This window comes from Stenella coeruleoalba (assembly GCF_951394435.1).
Source record: "Stenella coeruleoalba genome assembly, chromosome: 6".
Lineage (NCBI taxonomy): Eukaryota > Metazoa > Chordata > Mammalia > Artiodactyla > Delphinidae > Stenella > Stenella coeruleoalba.
The window spans coordinates 34,437,459-34,459,250 of record NC_137151.1 but is presented as its reverse complement, the minus strand read 5'-3'; the positions used below and the strand labels follow the sequence as shown (position 1 = coordinate 34,459,250).

General features: G+C 43.6%; 2 protein-coding genes across 11 annotated transcripts in view; one reads left to right on the top strand and one right to left on the bottom strand.

The window, feature by feature from the left end:
- The window catches only part of ZRANB3 (zinc finger RANBP2-type containing 3), a 362,989-nt gene that overhangs the window by 277,523 nt on the left and 63,674 nt on the right, over positions 1-21,792 (top strand). Inside the window, exon 22 of one of the 7 annotated variants that reach the window (XM_079924965.1) lies at positions 11,179-11,243. The exons of the other annotated variants lie outside the window; for them this stretch is intronic. The gene's annotated coding sequence lies outside the window, so the exon portion shown is untranslated. Of the gene's footprint in view, positions 1-11,178; positions 11,244-21,792 lie in introns of those variants that run through there. 7 annotated transcript variants of the gene reach the window in all.
- Positions 12,145-21,792, bottom strand: part of RAB3GAP1 (RAB3 GTPase activating protein catalytic subunit 1) — a 131,362-nt gene continuing 121,714 nt past the window's right edge. For 2 of the 4 annotated variants that reach the window (XM_079924971.1, XM_079924972.1), the window contains 2 exons: positions 19,199-19,403; positions 12,145-13,203 (listed from right to left, as the gene is read on the bottom strand). In XM_079924971.1, the coding sequence (XP_079781097.1) occupies positions 13,169-13,203; positions 19,199-19,403 (240 nt within the window). In that variant the 3' untranslated portion in view covers positions 12,145-13,168. Of the gene's footprint in view, positions 13,204-17,250; positions 19,404-21,792 lie in introns of those variants that run through there. The other 2 variants (XM_079924969.1, XM_079924970.1) reach the window with 2 other exon arrangements.

Here is a 21,792-nt window from a genome sequence, read left to right as displayed (position 1 = left end):
ATCTAATGCACAGTATAATGAAATGAATATAGACAATAATTTTGTACTATAATTACGTGATGTGAGAAGTAATAGCCTCATCAGCAATCATACTACAATATGTAAATGTTTCAAAGTAACATGCTATATAACTTAAACTTACATGATGTCGTATTGTCAAATTTATTCAATAAAAGTAAAAATAAAGTATCATTTGTTATTTGTTTTCTATATACCTTATAGCTTTTTGTCCCTCAGTACTTGCATTATTGTCTTCTTTTGTGCTTAGTGGATTTTTTTGTAGTGAGACATTTTAATTTCTTTGTGGTTACCATAGGGATTACATTTAACATCCTAAGGTTCTAACACCATCTTAACTTCAATAACATACAAAACTGTTTCCATACAGCTCCATTCCCCAACCCCTTCCAGTTACTGATGTCACAAAATTACATCTTTATGCACTGTGTGTTCAAAAACGTAGGCTAATAATTTTTCTATGCATTAGTCTTTTAAATCATGTAGGGAAAAAAAGTGGTATTCCAAACCAGAGTTACAATTTACTAGCTTTTATAATTTCCCATGTATTTATCTTTACTATAAATATTTATTTCTTCATATGGATTTGAGTTAGTGCCTAGTGTCCTTTCATTTCAACCTGAAGGACTCCCTGTAGCATTTCCTGCAGGGCAGGTCTACTGGTAATGAATTCCTTCAGCTTTTGTTTATCTGAGGGTGTCTTAATTTCTCTCTCATTTTTGAAGGACAGTTTTGGCAGATGAAGTATTCTTGGTTGACAAGGTTTTTTTTTCTTCTTCTTCTTGCAGCATTTTAAATATATCAACCCACTGTATACTGGCCTCTCAGGTTTCAGATGAGAAATGTCCACATGATCTTATTTAAGATCTCTCTCTTATATGTGATGAGTCACTTCTCTCTTAATGCTTTCAAGACTCTCTCTTTGTCTTTGTCTTTGACAGTTTGATTAGAATGTGTCTCTCAATGTGCACCTTTTTGTGCACATTCTACTTGGTGTTCATTGAGCTTCTTGGATATTAATATTCGTGTATTTCATCACACGTGAGAAGGTTTTGACCGTTACTTCTTCAGATAATCTCCCTGCCCCTGTCTCTCTGTTCTCCTATGTGACTCCCACGAGGCATATGTCCGTCTTCTTTACAGTATCTCACAGGTTCTGCAGGCTCTATTCACTTTTCTTCAGTTTTTTTTCTTTCTGTTACTCAACTCGATAATTTCAGTCATCTTTTCTATAAGTTTCTTTCTTTTTCTTTCTCAAATCTGCTTTTGACTCCCTCTAGTGAATTTTTCATTTCAGTTATTGTACTTTTTGGTTCCAGAATCTTTTTTTAGTTCCTTTTTATGTCTTCTCTTTACTAATATTTACAAATTATTCCTACATTGTTTTCTTGACTTTGTTTTCATCTTCCGATAGCTCTTTGAGCATCTTTAAGACAGTTGTTCTAAAGTATTTTTCTAATAAGTCCACTATCTGGTCTTTCTCAGGGATGGTTTCTGTTGATTTAATTTTTCCTTTGAATTGGCCATACTTTTCTTGTGATATTTTGTTGAAAATCAGACATTTGAATTATACTGGTAACTCTGGAAATCAGATTGTCTGCCTGCTCCAGGGTTTACTGATGTTGTTTTTGTTGTTGTTGTTGTTTGGTGCCTTTGTGCCAAGGATTAGCCTGAGGTATAAAGTCAGGGTCTTCTCCTGTCTTTTCTGAGCCTGCACCTTTCCCTGGATATACACAGTGACTTTCTATGGATATTCAATTGGTTTTGAATGTCCTAGTCCTTAAATGTCTAGTGCCCAAAAGGGGAGAAGGGGAATAATGAATGAGGGAATAGATAAGCTCTGGGTCTTTAAATCCCCTGTAAGTCTCTTCAGATGGTGGGACTGGAACAATGGCTGCCCACCATAGTGTCTGTATCTCTGCAATCAGAAACAGCAATCAGAACGCAGATCCCTGATATTTGGAGGACAAGGTTCTTGCTGTTCACCCTGGCTCCCATAAGCTGTGCACAGGCTACTACAAGTACATGTGCATGGCTGCCTCTGGTGGGGGGATGGTAGTGGTTGACGGGGAGCCACTGATGTGCTAAGAGGTGAAATTAACCAAAATTAACCACAATTTACTGTCAGGGCTTCCCCTGGAATTTGCAACTTTTGAATAGACTGCAGAGGTCTAGAAGAGTCACATCAGGCAGATTCTGCCGGTATAGTTGTCTAGGTAGGGAGATGGACTCCTGGCACTTCCTACTCTACCATCTTCCCTGATGTCACTCCACATATGTAACTTAAAATTTCCCAGTAACCACTTAATAAAGCAAAAAGAAACAGGTAAGTACTTTAACAATATATTTAACCTAGTGTATCAAAAATATGATTAGTCAGTATGTAATCAACATAAAGAATTTTATACCGTCTTCAAAAGTGTGTATTATTTCATACTTAGAGAACATCAATTCAGATGGTAAATTTTCAACAGTTTGAAATGTTGTACTACCAAACCAAAAATGTATTTAACAGAAAAATATTTTATATTGCTTCAGTTTCTCAATTTAAATTAAGTAAATTTAACACAATTTAAAACTCAGCTCCTCAGTTGGAGTAACCATGTTTCAAGTGCTCAGCAGCCACAGGTGGCAATGGCCACTATATTGAACAACCCAGCTCTAGACTCTCACCTTATAAAAAAAGGAGATTTGTGAAGTTAAGTTTGGTTTGGCTTTACTTTCTGTTCTTTACTGAAGGGCTTTCAGTTCCTTCTTTTTTCAAAATGCCCACTGGATTAGGATGGAGCCTTCCCTTGTAAGGCAAGCATGAAATGTGTAGACACCTGGGAAGCCACTGTTGAAGCAGAAGCCTCCACAGGGAAACCCTGTAGCCATCCTAGAGGCTGCCATGCAGCAAGTGAGTGAGTTGTATCTTCCAGGCATAAGGTTCTATAAGGGACTGGAGTCCACACAAGTCATTGGTACTTGTCTTCCATTCTAGAAGCAGCAAGGCTTTCACTTTCACACTCAATCTAGCAAGGAGCCTGTCACTTCTGAATAACAGTGCTGGTAGCAGCTCAGCTTCATGTTACAACCCTGAAGATGTTTTGCTCTGTTTGGGGGGGATCATGCTGTGAATATCCATGTGGAATCCCAGTTGCTTCCAGGAAAGTTGTTTATAATACTGCCGAATGGGCAAGACAAAGAGAACTTCTGCATTTTTTTTGTCTTTTTAAGGTAACTAACCCAATATGGTAAACCTCAGCAAATGCAGGTTAAAACCATAATAACATTTCACATGCATCGAATTGGTAAAAAAAATTTATCTTTGTCAGGACTTCCCTGGCGGTGCAGTGGTTAAGAACCCGCCTGCCAGTGCAGGGCACACGGGTTCGAGCCCTTGTCTGGGAAGATCCCACATGCCGCTGAAGCAACTAAACCCATGCGCCACAGCTACTGAGCCTGCGCCCTAGAGCCCGCGAGCCACAACTACTGAGCCTGAGTGCCATAACTACTGAAGCCCTTGCACCTAGAGCCCATGCTCCTCAACAAGAGAAGCCACCACAATGAGAAGCCTGCGCACTGCAACGAAGAGCAGCCCCTGCTTGCCACAACTAGAGAAAGCCCGCGTGCAACAACAAAGACCCAAAGCAGCCAAAATTAATTTTAAAAAATTTATCTTTGTCAATATCAAGAGCTAGCAAGAATATGGAGTAAAAAAAAAAATCTCATCCAGAACTAGTGGGAGTATAAAGTAGTTCAACCACTTTGGAAAACACTGTGAATCATCCAATAAAGTTGATGGTGCAGATCCCTCACCAGGTACATACACTAGAGAAACTGCGTGTGGATGAGGAGTGGCCCCAGAATGCTCACAGAGCACTGTTTATAATAGCGAAATATCTGGACCACCCGAATGTTCTTAAAGAAGATTGGATAAACTGGATATGTTCCACAACAAAACACTATACAGGGCTTCCCTGGTGGCGCAGTGGTTGAGAGTCCGCCTGCCGATGCAGGGGACGTGAGTTCGTGCCCCGGTCCGGGAGGATCCCGTGTGCCGCGGAGCGGCTGGGCCCGTAAGCCATGGCCGCGGAGCCTGCGCGTCCGGAGCCTGTGCTCCGCAACGGGAGAGGCCACAACAGTGAGAGGCCCGTGTACCGCAAAAAAAACAAAACAAAACAAAAAAAAACACTATACAGCTGTGAAAATTAATAAACTTAGGTTATGTACGTCAACATATGAGTGGTTATCACAAATAGAAACTACAATCCAAGCAAGTCAGGAAGACTACACACACTTTGATTTCATTTATGTGAAGGTCAAAAACACACAAACTTGATAATGTGTTGGGGAACACCAAGAATGTGTTTAACACCACATTCCTGTGTGGTGAAAGTATAAAGAAAAGCAAGGCATGGCTAACAGAAAACTCACAGAGAGTGATTACATTTGGGGGCTGGAGGAAGGGGCATGTGATCAAGGAGAGGACAAACTCAAATACGTATGTGGTTACGAATAGCAAGTTTTCTGTCTGCTCAATGATCTATTCCAAGATAATTGCTGAGAGATTCTGAATTCACCAATGAGGTGGCAGTACTACATTTTCAGGTTCTGCCTGGAAGACATTCCTATAGGCCTATACGTGAGTCTTATTGCTCTGTCATGTGGCTGAATGACCTACTGACGATCTCTCATTATTTCAGGGAAATATGTTACAAGAGTTTTTTGGGGTAAAGATAGATGACCTTTCTAAATGTCTCATGTAAATGAGACATGTCCATATGTGCTGCATCCTGTTTAACTATTCCTGTCGCTGGACATTTAGGTTGCTTCCATGTCCTGGCTATTGTAAATAGTGCTGCAATGAACATCGGGGTGCATGCATCCTTTCAAATCATGGTTTTCTCTGGATATATGCCTAGGAGTGGGATTGCTGGGTCATATGGTAATTCTGCTTTTAGGGGTTTTTTTAATATAAATTTAATTTATAAAAAGACCCAAAGGCTGTGATGGGTCTTCCTTGCGTGCGGGCTTTCTCTAGTTGCAGTGAGCAGGGGCTACTCTTCATTGAGGTGCATGGGCTTCTCATAGCAGTGGCTTCTTTTGTTGCAGAGCATGGTCTCTAGGTGGGCAGACTTAAGTTGTTGTGGCTCACAGGCTCTAGAGCGCAGGCTCAGTAGTTGTGGGCCACAGGCTTAGCTGCTCCACAGCATGTGGGATCTTCCTGGCCCAGGGATCGAACCCATGTCCCCTGCATTGGCAGGTGGATTCTTAACCACTGCACCAGCAGGGAAGTCCTGCTTTTAGTTTTTTACGGAACCTCCAGACTGTTCTCCATAGTGGCTGTACCAATTTACATTCCCACCAACAGTGCAGGAGGGTTCCCTTTTCTCCACACCCTCTCCAGCATTTACTGAATATTACTCAGCCACAAAGAGGAACGAAATAGTGCCATTTGCAGAGACGTGGATGGACCCAGAGAATGTCATACAGAGTGAAGTAAGTCAGAAAGAGAGAAAAATACATAATATCGCTTATATGTGGAATCTAGAAAAATGGTAGAGCTGAACTTATTTGCAAAGCAGAAATAGAGTCACAGCTGTAGAGAATAAATGTATGATTACCAAGGGGGGTTGGGATGAATTGGGAGATTGGGATTGACATATATACACTGCTATGTATAAAACAGATAACTAATGAGAACCTACTGTATAGCACAGGGAAACCTATTCAGTGCTCTGTGGTGACCTAAATGGGAAGTAAATCTAAAAAAGAGTGGATATATGTATACGTATGACTGATTCACTTTGCTGTACAGCAAGAAACACAACATTGTAAAGCAACTATACTCCAATAAAAATTAATTTTAAAAAATGAGACATGTCCATGTAAATGAACTAAGAGATTTAAAAAATTACTGTTCAGAACCAAAACCTTTTTTTTATTGTATGATACGTATAAAAAGGTGCATATAAGACATTGCCATATGGCCTTTAGCCGTAGGTCTCATCCTGTGTGACAGAAGAGGAGACACAGAGGGGAGGGTGAGGTCAGGTGGCAAAATGGCAGACAGCCCTGACTCCTGGAGTGGAGAGGCTAAAGGCAGGTGTCCGCATTTCCTAATCCTCCCTACTAATCCCTTTGAAGTTCCACCGTCATAAGATCCAGAATTGTCCCCATCCACATTTAAGCCAGGGTAGATACCTAAGCCGCCAAAAACTGGCATCAAACTGCCTCATGGACCAGACAAGTTTGGATCTGACAGCCAGACCCCCAGAACTGGCCGGCAGGTTGGGCAGGCTTGCTCGTCATTTCATTTACCTCTCAGTCACACAGTCCTACATCTCACGTGACTGAAACTTTCAGTTCCCACTGAGTATACTATTTTTTAAAATAGTGAACAGCAGTGAACTCACCACCTAGCTTAAAAATAGGCTATCCCTAGTACCTTTAACGCCTGTATGCTCTTCCCGTTATCTCCTTCCCTTCCCCACAAACAGAACCACTGTCCCCAGCCGCAGTTTCTGGCTCAGCAGGTCTGGGTGGCTGGAGAATGTGCATCTCTACAAGTTCCCAGGAGATACTGATGTTGCTGGTCTGGGGACCACACTTTGAGAACCACTCCCTACAGCACACACCCAGGAACAGATTACTGGGCTGTAGGGTATGTACTTGTTCAGATTTTATTAGGGAATGCAAAACTATCTTCCGAAGTTGTACCAACTTACACTCTTGCCAGCAATAGGTAAGAGTGTCTGTTGCTGGAAATCCTTGTCAACACCTGAGTATCATCTAACTTTAAAATTTGTGCCCATCTGGTATGTGTGAAATGGTATCTCACTGTGACAAATCTCTTTTTCCAGTCTGTAGTTTGTCTCTCATTCTTTATGGTGTTTGTTGAACAGAAGTTCCCTTATTAATATTAATGCAGCCAAATTTATCAGTCTTTTCCTTTATGGGTCATATTCTTTGTGTTTTATTTAAGAAGACCCCCCTACTCTAAAAATTTAAAGCTACTTTCCCACATAGTATTCTAAACATTTTGTATGTTTTCCTTTTACATAACAGTCTTCAATCTGCCAGGAATTGATTTTTGAGTATGGAGTAATATATGGGTCCAATTTCATTTGATGACCTCTTGTCCAAGCACTATTTATTGAATATCCCATCATTTCCCCACTGATCTGCCTTACTGTCTCTATCAGAACTTAAGTGTCCTTATATGTCTGGGTCTACTTCTGGGTTTCTGTCTGTTCTGTTGAACTACTTTGAGTCAATAGCATACTCTTTTAATTACTTTAACATTATGGCGTCTTACTATCTCATATAGCAAGACCTCCTAATTTATTTTCTCCTTTAAAAAGCTTGCATATCTTTTGCCATATTTATCACTAGGTAAATAATGTGTTTTGCTATTGTAAATTGTATCTTTTTTAAAAATTAAAATCTGCATATGTGCTCGCTTCGGCAACACATATACTAAAATCTGCATCGTATGCATTTTAAAAGACATTTATCCAGAATTTCAGTTGCTATGGGTATGGTTTTTCAGAGTATCTAGGGTGCCGTTTTCTTTATCTTTCCTTAAACTTTAATTGCACTGATTTTGTCATACATAATAAAAATATCACTAGATCACTACAGCATCTAATAAGGAGGATTCAGATTTGAAAATGTATTTCCTAAATCAGCTCAGTGACTGTTCTGACAAGTTCTTTCCTGAGAATCGACCACACATAGCTTTGGTCATTTCTCTCCATCAGAACGTGGTGGGGAGGAAACGTTAAGGTGGGCAGAAGGGGGATGGGGGATTCATAATGTCTATCTAACACAGATAACTTGGCCTAGAAAACCAAAATGGCAAAATATTTACAATGGGTGAATCTGGGTAAAGGATCTACAGGATTTCTTTGTACTATCCTTGCAACTTTCTAAGTTTCAAAAAAAAAAAGTTAAATAGAAACCTTCAGGAATAACTAAAATCATAAACCCAACCATGCTGGAGTTACAGCCACACCATCTTCTAAAGGATTCTTTCTGGTTCATGACCCTCCTAAGGGGGCAGTAAGCATGTGATATCCATGAACATTTCTCACCACAGCTGAAGGGACAACCCAAGGCTGGCCCACAAATTATGCCTAACAGGCTGGATGAAAAGGTGAAGTGGGCTGATTGGATGCTTCTCTATGAAACTAGAAAAGTGAAAGACCGAGCTAGTTATCAACAGAAGGTGGTATTGAAAAGTGGTGATGTAGAAGCTGGAGAACTTGCCATGGACCCTGAGCAAGCGGAAAGTCCAGAGGAATCAAACTGGACAAGAGGAGGAAGCCAGCTCGTACAGGGACAGAAAGACAGTTACTCGGAGCCAAGTCACATTCACGGTCATACACTAGGGTGAGAAGCCAGGAATTCCTGCTGCAAAGATTCTCTAGAGCTGACCCAAATCTGAAACCCCAGACTCTAGACTCCACGTGGTCAGGCCTATGATGGCTCAGTTTCATTCATGGCCCTCACTGCTCCCCATGAATCCTTACTTCTGGTCTTTATTGCTTACAACCAAAAGAACCCAACTGCATCCCTCTAACCAATACTTTTCCGCATGAAATTGAAAAATATGTGACCTTTAATGATGATGTAAATATAAGCCTGAAGTCATTTATAAAGTTCTGCCACTAATGCTGTATTATATTCATTGTGTTTAATTACATCACTAACCAACCAAAAATTTGAAAACCACTCTTTAATTTAAAGCCAGCCTGTCTTAGCTCAAGCTGCTATAACAAAATACCTAAACTGGGTGGCTTATCAACAAGAGAAATCTATCTCTCACAGTTCTGGAGGCTGGAAATCTGAGATCATGGTGCCACCATGGCCAAGGTCTAGTGAAGGCCCTCTTTTGGGACACCAGCTGCTGACTTTTCACTGTGTCCTTATACGGCAGGAAGAGGGGGAGAGTTCTCTGGGGTCTCTTTTATAAGAACACTAATCCCATTTGTTAGGGTTCCACCCTCATGACCTAATCACCTTCCAAAGGACCCCAACTCCTAACACCATCACACTGGGGATTAGGATTTCAACATATGAATTCCAGGGGGACACAAACATCCAGTCACCCTTTTACTAAATCTCTTCCCCCTCTAGCTTGCTTTCTTTACAGAGCCAGTTTTTCTCATGGAACCTACGTGAACATGGAGAGGCAGATGCTGGGTGGTCAGCTAGAGTCACCCACTAGCCTTCTTATTTCCAGAAATGATTCAAATCCGTGCATCAGCCTAGTGACCACACGTCATGGCTACCTCAAGCTGCACCCGAGACATGCATGTGGACTGAACCTTTGACCTTCCCGTGCATCTGGCTAGGCCCTTCAGCTCTCAGACTAGCTGCTTCCACCCTGCACAGCTCCTCCCATCACTAACCCTGAGAGTACGTACGATGGTCATAGACAAACCTAGAACTGTCCTCTCCACAGAGGTGGGAGGAGGGCTAGGAGAACACCTGCGCCCATGGGCCTAAGTATACTTCTTCAGGCCAGGAACATCTTGTGTGCAGTAAACCCTTGGAGAGGATGTGTAGTTTCAGCTGGGTGTTGCTCATTTTTCACAGGACTGTTGAGTATTAAGCTAATGTGCTGTGTTCCCACCTGGAAGCAGCTCTCTGCCATGTCCCACAGGTTGCACAGGCCTTTCTCCCACCACAGGGTCTGAGAATGTAGTCTCTGGGGTCTGAGTTCTCTGATCCTTTTAAAAGTGTTTTTTCATTTCAGTGATAATCTAAGCGATGACTACCAGCTATTCTTGCTCCTCTGAAGATTGGGGTGCCTACGTCCCCAGTTGAGATTACTATCACAGTGCTGCTAAGTGAGCCAAAGGCAATGCCAGGGTCTGCAAGAAGCTCGTCCTTTAAGAGGCACCGTACATTGTTCATGTTTGAGAAACTCTGGAGTAGTTTATTTAACTGTGGGAGATGATCTGCCCTAAGATCATGTATAATGTGGCCATTTGCAAAGGTTTCAGATGACTTCTCAGTGGTGAAGGTCCCCTGTCTCCTGACTCTCCCACAGGACTTGCTGGGTCAACTGTTCCCATTACAGCCTAGGGAGGTCTGTCTCAACTCCTCCCAGCCTAGAGGTGGGTCACCTTTCCCCACAGGTGGTTGTGCACCAGCTTCCAGAAGTGGTTTTCAACCAGGACGCTGTTGGGGAATCCCATAAACACAGGAAGGAAACATGTCTGGCTCTCCAGCCAGATTGGCAAGACCTGAAACGCCCAGGCTCTTTGGACAAACTTTTTTTTTTTTGGCTGTGTTGGGTCTTCATTGCTGCGTGCAGGCTCTTCTCTAGTTGCGGCGAGCGGGGGCTAATCTTCGTTGCAGTGCGAGAGGTTCTCATTGCAGTGGCTTCTCTTGTTGCAGAGTATGGGCTCTAGGCGCACGGGCTTCAGTAGTTGTGGCTCGTGGGCTCAGTAGTTGTGGCTCTCAGGCTCTAGAGCGCAGGCTCAGTAGCTGTGGCGCACGGGCTTAGTTGCCCCGCGGCATGTGGGATCTTCCCGGACCAGGGCTCGAACGCCGGTCCCCTGCATTGGCAGGCAGATTCTTAACCACTGCGCCCCCAGGGCAGCCCCCAGATTTGCTTTTATAGACGTTCTTTGGCTCAGCCGAGCCCATCCTGTTGGGACTTCACTGGCCCCGTCACACCCATTTCAGGGAAGCCTCCAGATGGCCGGCCAGGAAGGAGCCTTTCAAACTTATGCAAGACACTTTCGCCTCCCCAGTTTGACAGGCACCCCCCACATAGGGGATGAGCCTGTCACTTGTGTGCTTAAGAATAGGGGTTCACTGCTTGTGGTCATTCCCCCCAACCCCGACCACTCTTTTGAGTATCCTGAAACAATAGGAATGAAGAATATCAATTAAGATTATTCCTAGGCTCCTGAATCCGCTGCTGAACACGTAAAACCCTGGGCAGAGAGGAGCCTCCGCCACTTAGCCGGGACAGGATGGGGCAGACAGGATGTCCAGCCAGCTCCTGAGGCCCAGGGTCAGCCCCGGCCAAACAGAAGACGACTGGGCCCTCTCCCCATGCCACCCTCCCGCCATGACGTTATGCCTTCAGCCCCAGAAATAGTAGAGGACGTTTGGGAAATTCACACTCTAAAAATATTTCCTTTTTTCATGTAGGCAAGATAACACAGGAGTGACAGTGGGTTACTAAGAATGCCGTTCCCTCATTATGTAACACGGACAAAAATAAAGAGTGTTCTGGGCCAAAAACAGGGCTGAGAAAGAGGAATGTGAATAAATAGCACTGACAAGTCATTATTTACTCAAACTGTCAAATGGCTGAAGAACCTGAGGAAAGTTCTGATCCACACTGACACATCACTGTGTCATATCATGTGACTACGGAGGGAGCCCAGGTCAGCGTCCTGACAAGTGTTTGTAGCGGAGGCCGCTCAAGGAAAGGTAAGTTGTGCAGTGCACACTCCCTCCCCCGTCATCAGCCAGCGGTAAGACTGGGGCTCCCGGACGCTGGGAGCACTGGGCTCCCTCGCGAGACTGCAGCCCATCCTGTCAGGTGACAGACAGGGTGCAGGTCGCACTGGAGCGCCCAGCCGGGTACCCTCGCTGGAGGCTGTCATGCCGCCAGGTGGCTGGTTACGAGCCACGGGTCCCTCTCCCAGCAGAGCCGCTGCCCCTCAGGGGTCAGAGCAGGGCGTCCAGACTCACCCCGGCTTTCACTGCCCACCGCCCCGGCTTCTCCAAGTCCTGCCAGTGTCGCTTGCTGAACCTCTCACCCCCTCACTACTGCCGTGGTCAAGGCCACTGCCATCTCCTGCGGGGATCACCATGGCGACCACTCTAGTTCCTGATGGGTGAGTCTCGTCTCACACCTCTGTTCCTCTACTGAAAACCTTCCAGAGCTTCTTTGTTCTCACTCAACAAGCTCCAAACTCCCCAAAGGGGCATGTGAGGTGCTGAACTGGCCGCCGCTTCCCTCTCTGCTCTGGCCACACTGGCATCGGGGCTGGGGGCCTCTGCAGATAAGCCTGCAGCCTGGAACGAGCCAGGACTCTTCCCAGGTTCCTGCCCCAGCCCTCCGCCTCGATAAAGTCTACTCAGCCTTTAACTGTAACTTCCTCCATGGAGCCGGGTGCCAAGGAGGGGGAAAGGAATCAAAAGAAAAGCACTCGTTTGATGAGAGGGTAGGAGATTTCGAAGTCCCTCTCTCGTTGCGTCATCTCTATGAGCACCGGCTGCTGGACGTGTCCTCACGTGAAAACCAGAGCTTGTAGCCAACAGCTAAGTGGTCATTCGTCCACAGCTGGGCCACTTAGTACAGCTAAGTACCTGGAGCATGCTGGGCACTTTTCAGATATTATCTTGTTTAGTTTTTGTAACACCCCATCTTGCAGAGGAAGAGGTTTGGCGCCTTATGGCTGATAAAAGCTGGGATTTGACCTCTCCTGAGCCAGGTCTGTGCTTCTGCCATCAGGCCCAGGGCCTACCAGCAACTAGAGGGGCACGTATCCATCTGGATGTCTTTTGAACGACGCTTTTAGGGGTTGAACTGTGACCCCAGTGCCTGTCCAAAAAAGTAAGATATGTTGAAGTCCTAACCCCAGTACTTCAGACCGTGACCTTGTTTGGAAATAAGGTCACTGCAGATGTAACTAGTTCAGGTGAGGTCATACTGGAGCAGGATGGCTGGTGTCCAAAAAAACAGACACAGACTCAACGGTGGGGTGGAGGGACACTCTGCCATGTGATGACAGACGCAGAGACAGAAGCGCTGCAGCTGGGAGCCAAGGAACAAGGATGCCAGCAACCACCAGCAGCTAGAAACAGGCAAGGCAGGCTCCTTCCCTACACGCTTCAGTGAGAGCACCATCCTGCCAACACCTTGATTTCCAACTTAGAGCCTCCAGAACTGTGAGACAATAAATTTCTGCCATTTTTATGCCACCCAGGTTGTGATACTTTGTTACCGCAGCCTTAGGAAACTAATACAGTGACGAATTCTCTTTTTCTCTCCTGGGAAATACTTTTTATCACAGGCCTGCTCAGTACTATAGACGGTCAACTCACCAGCTTTGAACCCAGCTAACAGCATCTGCAGCACCAGCCGGCCCAGCCTGCACATGGCTCCCTCACAGGCCATTCGTCTACCTTATTCTGGGACAAAGATGGAGACAAACCTGCAAACTTAAACAAAAAATAAACATTCTATCATGGTTTTGCATGAAAAAAAAAAAATCCAGCTTTTTTTTTTCCAACCTGATAGGGCAGATATGTACCTTCCTTTGAGAGGCTCACTCAGCCACAAAGCAGCAGAGGAAAATGTGCCTCTGAGGCGACATTAAGATCTCTGCCAGGAACTGCCGAGGTTGGCCTCGGGGAGGGGACGAGAGGGGCGCGTCCCCAGAGACCCAATCAGAGACTGAGCCATGTTCCTGTCCTCTCCAGGTAGGGGCCAAGCAGAGGCCTTTGGTCCGGCTGCCCTCCTTGGCAGGTAAGCTCAGCCCAGAAATGATCCCTGCAGTAGGCCAGCCTTCATGGGGCAATTTATCCACGACCACCAGTCAGACATCACAAGCTCCCAGGGGAAAAACTGCTGGCAAAGAAGTTGTGTTAATATGAACTAGCTTTATTTTGTATTTCAAGAATTAGGCCAGCCCACTTTCACAGGCTGATGCCAAGCTCCACTTCTCAGAGCTAGAGAAATGCTGGCAGCAGCCTTTGGCTTTCAGGAGCTAATATCCTGCGACACTCTGGTTTTATGGTGCCCAGTGACAAAGAAATTGAGTTGAGAAGATTCAAAGACAAGTTTTGCCACTGAGATGCATTCATTCGTTCACTGTTTGCTGAATGCCAAGTCCTATCCATGACCCTGCATGCCCAGAAGAAATGCGCAGGCAGCAAGAGCGGGTTACAGTTGGCTTGAAACAGACTGAACTGGCTTCATGCTCTTGCCCTCTCCCTCATCCTACCCTCCTGCACCCACCCCCTACTCACCCAGCTGAGTAGTCCTTCAGTTCCTGGCAAGGAAGAGTACACAGCAACCAAAACCCCATCTGGTATAGGGAGGAAGTGTTAAGTGCAGCACTGGTTGGCGGGGACACGAATCTTCCCACCCGGTGGTCACCTCTGTTCTTTCCCAGTAAGAACTGTATTACCTCTCTGATTGCATTTGTTACTCTGCAAGCACAGGTACGCACCAGTCAGTGCTTAGTCCGCATCTTACTCAGTGTCTCAATGGCATTTGACCCAGGTGATCAACTCCCTCCTTCAATTTTTTTTTTCCTTGGCTTCTAGAACATCACACTTCTGGCTTTCCTTCTACATCAGTGGTTACTCCTTCCCTGTGTCCTCTGGCCGTCCTCCTCCTCTTCCTGATATCTGGTTCAATCCCCAGACCATCTCTTTGCATTATGTTCACTTCTGAGTGGTCTCATACTGTCCTATGGCTTAAGTACTGTATCTGAATTTCCCAATTTATAGCACAAGCTCTAACCTTTTCCTTAAACTCCAAACTTACACAATCACTTCTAACTGTATTAATTATCTATTGCTGTATAAAATGGCCCCCAAATTCAGAAGCTTAAAATAACAAACATTCTCTCACGGTTTCTGAGGGTCGGCAAACCACGAGCAGCTTAGCCTGGCAGTTCTGGTGCAAGGTCCCTCAGGAGGCTGCAGTCTTCTGAGACTGGGGAGAATCCACTTCCAAGCTCACATGGCTTCTGGCAGGAGCCCCCATTCCTCAGGATGTGGGCCTCTCCCTAGGGTCGTTTGCGACCTGGCAGTCGACTTCCCCCAAAGTGAGTGATCCGAGAGAGAAAGCCACTCTGAGACGCATGTCTTTCCTAACCTAATCTTGGGAGTGACACACCAACACTTTTTCCGTGTTCTTTTCACCACAAAGCCCAGCTCTGGTACAATTTTGGGGTGGAGACTACACAAGGGTGTGAATCCCAGGAGGGAGGAGGCGGGGAGCCACTGCGGCCACCCCAGACGCTGGCTCCCCCAGGTAGATCTAATTGTTAGCTCAGAGTTAGCAAGTCCTAACTCCAAATCTTTATTCGCATCCTCCCCGCAAACCTGCTCTCCCCTCAGCCTTCCCCATCTCAGTATGTGACAGCATCACTCGGTTACTCAGGCCCCAAACTTCCAGCTCACCCTTGACTCTTTCTCATACCCTCAGTAATTCCGTCAGCATATTCTGTGCATTCTGCTTCCAAAACGTGTACCAAATCTGATCACCTTTTACCCCCTCCGCTGCTACCACTCCAGTGCAAACCATCAACACTCCTAGTTTCACTGCTTGCACCCCTGCCTCTGCAGTGTATTCTCCACACAGCAGCCAGAGTGAAGAGTTTCCAAATGTCAGATCATGACACCATGCCCCACCCGCCCGCCCCCTTCAAAATTCTCCACTGGCTTTCCCTTTCAATCAAGAAAACAAATCCCAACTCCTAATGTTTAGTGTGATCTGGTCTTTGCACGTTTGCCCAACTTTCATTTCTTCATCCTTTTCCCTCCCCTACTCTACTCCCTGGCCACTCTGGCCTTTTCTCGGCGCCTCCGACATACCACGTTTACTCATACCTCTGCCTTTTTCTATCCCGTCTGGGGTCATCTCCCAGGCGCCCACAAGGCCAGCTCCCTCACTTCATTCAGGTCTCTGTTCAATGTCACTGCTTCACAGGCCTTTATCACCTGTCCATAAACCACCATCCCCCCACTCAGGTAATTTGATCATACTTATCCCTTGATGTAAACGCCACTGAGGGCCTTTTACCTGTCCTGTTCACTGCTGTATCCCCATCGCCATCGCCTAGGACAGTACCTGGCATATAGCTGGCATTCAATAAACGTCTGCTGAACTAATGAATGGAATATAAAAATAAATGCTTAGAGAGTTTTAAAAATCCCATCCTGAAGAAAAATCTGGATTACTATGGTGGTATAGGGACACATAAAGTGGGAGGGCCCACGTGAGGACACTTCCTGTTGGTTCCACAAGCACTTGTCAGGCTCTCTGCAACATGTTACAAAGCACAAAGGAGGGGGAAAAAGCCACTGATGATGTAATTGCTACTTTCCAATTTAGTACCAGATCTAGGATGTGTAAATACCTCTTAGCCTCTCCAATCCATTTAGAGAGGTGGGTCTAAAACCCACCACGTCACTCCCTTGCTTCAAACTCTTGACTCACCAGTGCCCCAAAGACACGGCCCTAACTTCTTGCTGTGGTTTACCCAGAACTTCCTCATCTCACCTCAGTGACCTCACCATCGTCACATCTTTCCTCTTTCTACTCTGGGTACCTCACCCAGCCAAACTGAAATGCTGGCTATTCTCCAAAGATACATTTTCCTTTGCTCCTGAGTTTTCTGCACATTCTGTGTTCTCTACCCGTAACAATCTTCCTACGCCCTCCTGTATCGGTTCATTTTTGCAGCATAAAAGACCACGCCAACTCTCTCTTCCTTCTGCAGGCTTCTTTGCATGTCTCACAGCTCCCAGGAGGAAGAGAAGGCAAACCTCAACGTGCAAATACTTTTCAAGTCTCTGCCTGTGTCACGCTTGCTAACACCCCATTGACCAAAGAAAGACACGGCAAAGTCCAGAATGAAGAGCTGGAAAGATAAAGTCCACTTCATGGGAGCAGCGGCACAATCACAATTAGGGCAAGCGTACAGGGACGGGGAAATAACTGTAGTTCTTCTTTGCAAGCAATTTTCCATACTTCCCACCTCAGCTCCTACTTAGAAATCATCTCCTCTAGAAAGATTTCCCTGATCCCTAAAGCCTGACTGAAAAACCTCTCCCATAACCCCTCATATTCACTATTTTTAAAAACACAAATTTATTTATTTATTTTTGGCTGTGTTGAGTCTTGCTGCTGCGCGAGGGCTCTCTAGCTGTGGCGAGCGGGGACTACTTTGTTGTGGTGTGCGGGCTTCTCATTGCAGTGACTTCTCTTTGCTGCAGAGCACGGGCTCTAGGCACACGGGCTCAGTAGTTGCGGCATGCGGGCTCTAGAGCGCAGGCTCAGTAGCTGTGGTGCACAGGCTTAGCTGCTCCGCAGCATGTGGGATCTTCCCGGACCAGGGCTCCAACCCATTTCCCCTGCGTTGGCAGGCGGCTTCTTAACCACTGCACCACCAGGGAAGTCCTCTATTCACTATTACTGCATGTATTAGTCTCCACTACCAACAAATGAATGAATTACTAAATAAACACTGGACCTCTAGTTCATACCGTCGAGTTGACTACACTCTCCGTTTTATAGCAATGTTACCTCAGTCTTCCCTACCTGATGGGAAGGTCACTGAAAGGAGGGAGTATGTTCGGTTTCTGTTTTACCTTAATTGCCTAGTACAGTACCTGATACGAAGTAGATACTTTAAAATATCTTAAAATCAACAAACACATTAACTATAATAAAAGTAAAATGGAATGTCATTAAAAAAGGCACAAAGTGTTCCTGAGATCCCTGCAAGACTCAGCAGGCTGCAAATATTTAGGAAAATCCGAGACAGCATAAAACTAATTGAAATAAGAACAAAATGCCCACTGGAGGGGAGAAAAGAAGAGAAAATTAGCCAGAGAAAGCAACACCTTCCCTTTTATTAGATTCACAACGCCTTTTTAAAGTCCAACCTCTCTTTGAAAAATTTTTTTTGTTATTAACTTCCTCATTAGAAAGCAGACAAACGCTGTCCTTGAAAGGTATGTTTCTCCTTGGTACTGTGCTCAGTCCTCGGGCTGCACTGTGTGGTTTACCAGCAGCAGTCAAATCCAGCATCTCAGAGAAGAGTGCTGTGAAGGCCAGGAGGTAATCAGCTAGAGCCTCCTATACTACATACATACATACATACATACATACATACATACATACATACATACATATATATATATATATATGCATATATATACATATATGTACACACATATTTACATTTTTTAACGAAAATAATATAGGGTTTACAGAGCTCTATTAATTCTTTAAAGTTACATAGGCAAGGTCTATGCTTCAGTATAATCATTTTTTACTTTGGATTAAAGTGGGAATTTTAGCCCTAAAAATAGATTTAAGATTACCGAACAGAGGCCATATAGCAACACAGACTTGATAAATCTTGATCGTCATATAACTAGAAATATGTTGTTGTTATCCTTATGCTGGGTGCTACACATCCCCCATCAATTATCTTCATTTTAACTATAATACAAAAGCAAAATAGTTCACTGAAGTAATCTTCTATTCATTACATTAGCACATATGCCAAATTATACTAACTGCACGATAATCTCTACGTTCAGAGGCTATATTTTTAGCGTGTGCTCATCTCTGCTTCATTAAATACTGCAAGCAACCACAAAAAAAGGAATGCATGTTGTACAGCAGGAGAGAGAACAATGATCTGCAGGGTGATATCTTCCAGGGCAACCAAAGACAAAACAAGTCAGAGAAACAAACCTTACGAGAGATATAAAACTAATTTGCAGTGACATTTAATATATAGTTTTTTTATCGGAAGGAATACATTTAAGTCACAGTTACATGGAAAAACACATAGACTGTGAAATTCCAGGCTTTCTCCTAGAATATTCAAAATGCTCATCAAAAGTCAATTAGTACAGTAAAGATGGCCACCAGGTGATTGAATAAACAGAATGTCATTTAGTATTTTAAAAACAGATTCTGGGAGTAGAAGCTACCACCAAAATATCCAGAAATCTGAGTTAACTGGTACTCTACTTTGCATACTTGATACTAATAAATATAATAGGTGTTTATAGAGACTATGAATGCAGGGCAATAGCCTAAGGGATAGTCATGGAAAAGAAGAAATGAACACAATCCTGCTGGAGGGAGTACACAGACCTCCTGCTGTTGTTCTGGTCCCCCCCATCCCCCAAACAACAAGGGCCATCTCTTTGGGAAAGAAATCTTTCAATAGCTGAAGCCCATTCCTCTGCCCCCACAAGACCCTAGACAGCCCAGTGTAAAGTCTCTCAGATGCTGGTATGATTCTTGATCACCAAACTGGACAGGTCCTCTTCATGGCCTCTCAGGTTCTGACTGGCACAAACTCCTTCCCACAGAAGGGGTTAGCACTGTCTGTGAAGCCACAAATGAGGGAACTCTAGAAGGATTAGAAGAAGGAGGTATCTGATGAAAAGGCACCTGCAAGCCTGAAATCCTCTTTGGTGAGGACACTGTACATGCGCTGAGGCAGAGCCCGGGAGTAGGGAGCGGGGCGGGGCACGGTCGTGCGCAAAATGAGCTCCCGGCCCGCAGCGGGTGGGAAGTCTGCCGCCAGGTTCTGCCTCTTCTCTTCTGGGGGGACCATCCTCTTCAGATCCTCCTCCGGCGGAGCCATGGCTGCAGCCTTGAAGAGAATCACATGCTAGTTCAAGAGCAGGCCGAATGCTAAACTCAGATCATTTTGAAGGACAGCTGAATAAGCATGATAAATACATTAAAATGTTCTACATTACTCAGTAATGCAGTCAGTTATGTTATGATTGCTCAAAAATCACAACACAGAAAATGCAAGAAGCTTGAAACACTGCATGAGCAGCCAGAGATTACAAATAAACTGGTGACACAGACAGAAGATAATGACTGCCAGGCAATCTGCTTTGGAAAGTGAGGGCCATATTCAGACATCTGATGAAGAGGGACAATGGAGCTGTTCTGGTTTCTATACATTTCTTCTAGCAATGACCCAAGTCCAAGTCTGATGTCCTCAGTCCAGTAAGGAAATGCTGCTCTCCAGAGTCTGGAAAGATGATTTTTTTTTACCGATTCTTTCAATTCTTTTTAAGGTTCATTTGTCAAATTAAAACTGAGGACACTGGTTTTGTTTGCTGGGTGGGTGACTAATGTAACGCGGAAGTGACAGAGGTCCATGAAATGTAGCAGTGGCCACAAGAGAAGTTCTCAATATTAAAGGCATCTATTTTTTCATTATAATTGAATAAAATACGTATTCAACTAGAGCTTTCATTTTAACTCTGATCACTATGTTTCTTTCACAATACCATCAATTTGGAAAAAAATAATTGCTTTGGCAATGGAAATATGAAATCATGTTATGCTAAACACCAGCAAGAAAGGTATGCCAAACCCAGACTGCTAAAGAGGTGGTTGGTTAGTCTTAATGACCTTATGAAGTTAGAGGGATGGGAAGGAACAAGGAACTATGAGGGACAAAGGCTATTTTGTTACCTCATCAGAAGATTCAGTCAGCTTGAGAAAGGGTGAGAAAAGAAACAGTGATGAAAGGGAAACAAGCAAGATGGTTTAAAAAGAGCTAGACAAGAGACTGCAAGATTATTTCAGAGACAGCATGCACTACGTTAAGGAACATGATCCTATCAAAAGAATATCAAGACAAAAACACACCACATACAACACACCTAGCCGTCCAACTGAGCAGACAAATCTCACTACTCATGCATCTGATGGCTAAAGAGGCAACGTACAGAGTGTCACTTAATGGGGAAATGATTCAGCAAAAATCTAGCTCTTTTCCCAAAGATTAAGATACTAAAAAAAGTACTCATGTCTTGAAAAATAGATAACCCAATGAATTTAAGACTAGATGTCTGACTTATTCAATTTAGAAAGACTAAGGCAAAATCCAATCAGTGGTCTGTTTGCTGAATTCCATTTAAATATGGATATACCACTGACAAAATCATGATGAAAGTTTATTAAAATGTATGATTTTAAGGAAAAGTTCTAAATATGTAAAATTACTGTAGGCTATAAAATATTTTCAGTGAAATTTTATAACTTTAAAAAAGTTAACATCTTGATTTAATAGAATTGATATAAAGTATCAATTACGAAAAATTATGTGAATAAATTTGAATGGTTTCTATTAATTAGCCAGATATTTAAAAGGTGAGTTTAAAAATGTACCAACCAGGTGCTTGTTATATGGATTACAGTCTGCCAATTCCCTAAAAACATTCACTTCAAGGTTTGAAAGTTTAAAATATTTTAAAATTATAAAATGTGGGATGAATGTACAATTTCAGTATCCATTAAAGGGGATTAGCTATACAATGAGCCCAGGGAAAAGATGATACACTCTTATATTTACTAATGCAGAAAGATAATTACATTGAGCGGAAAGTAAGAACAAAGTAAACTATGTAATATAATCCTATTTTGTAAAATTTACATATATTTGTATATACTAGATGTTAAATGTTGACAGTGATCACCAGTGGGTAGTGAGATTAATGTGATTCATTTTTCAGTGTCATTAATTTTTCATTATAATTCTCTGTATTATCCAAATTTTTACAGTAAGACTTTACTTACAGTCTCAGGGAAAAAGCTTATTTCCATATTGGGGAAAATAATTTTGCTTACGTATTTAGAACAATGAGAGTGTTCTACTCTCAGCATTAAAAATATTTTATAAATACTTCAGATTTTAAATTGTCGTAACACACAGGTTTTAAAAAATGAAAGAATTTTTGCAGTATAAGGAAAATTCATATTGGTGTTAACAAGGAAATGTGCTTATAAGCGCTGGCTAGTAAACTGGCAAATATATCACAGGATGTGAAAACAGACTTGGTTCTGGTTTCATGCCAGAGAGAAAAACAAAATAAATCAAAGTAAGCATCTATTGTTTCCTAGAGCTTTAATTTATAAGGAAATATTTGGTTCTTAACTTGAAATCCTTAAAATTTAGCGGGCCACCCCATAAATAATCTCAGGTTTTAGTTCTTGCTAAAATTCCTATCAGTATATTT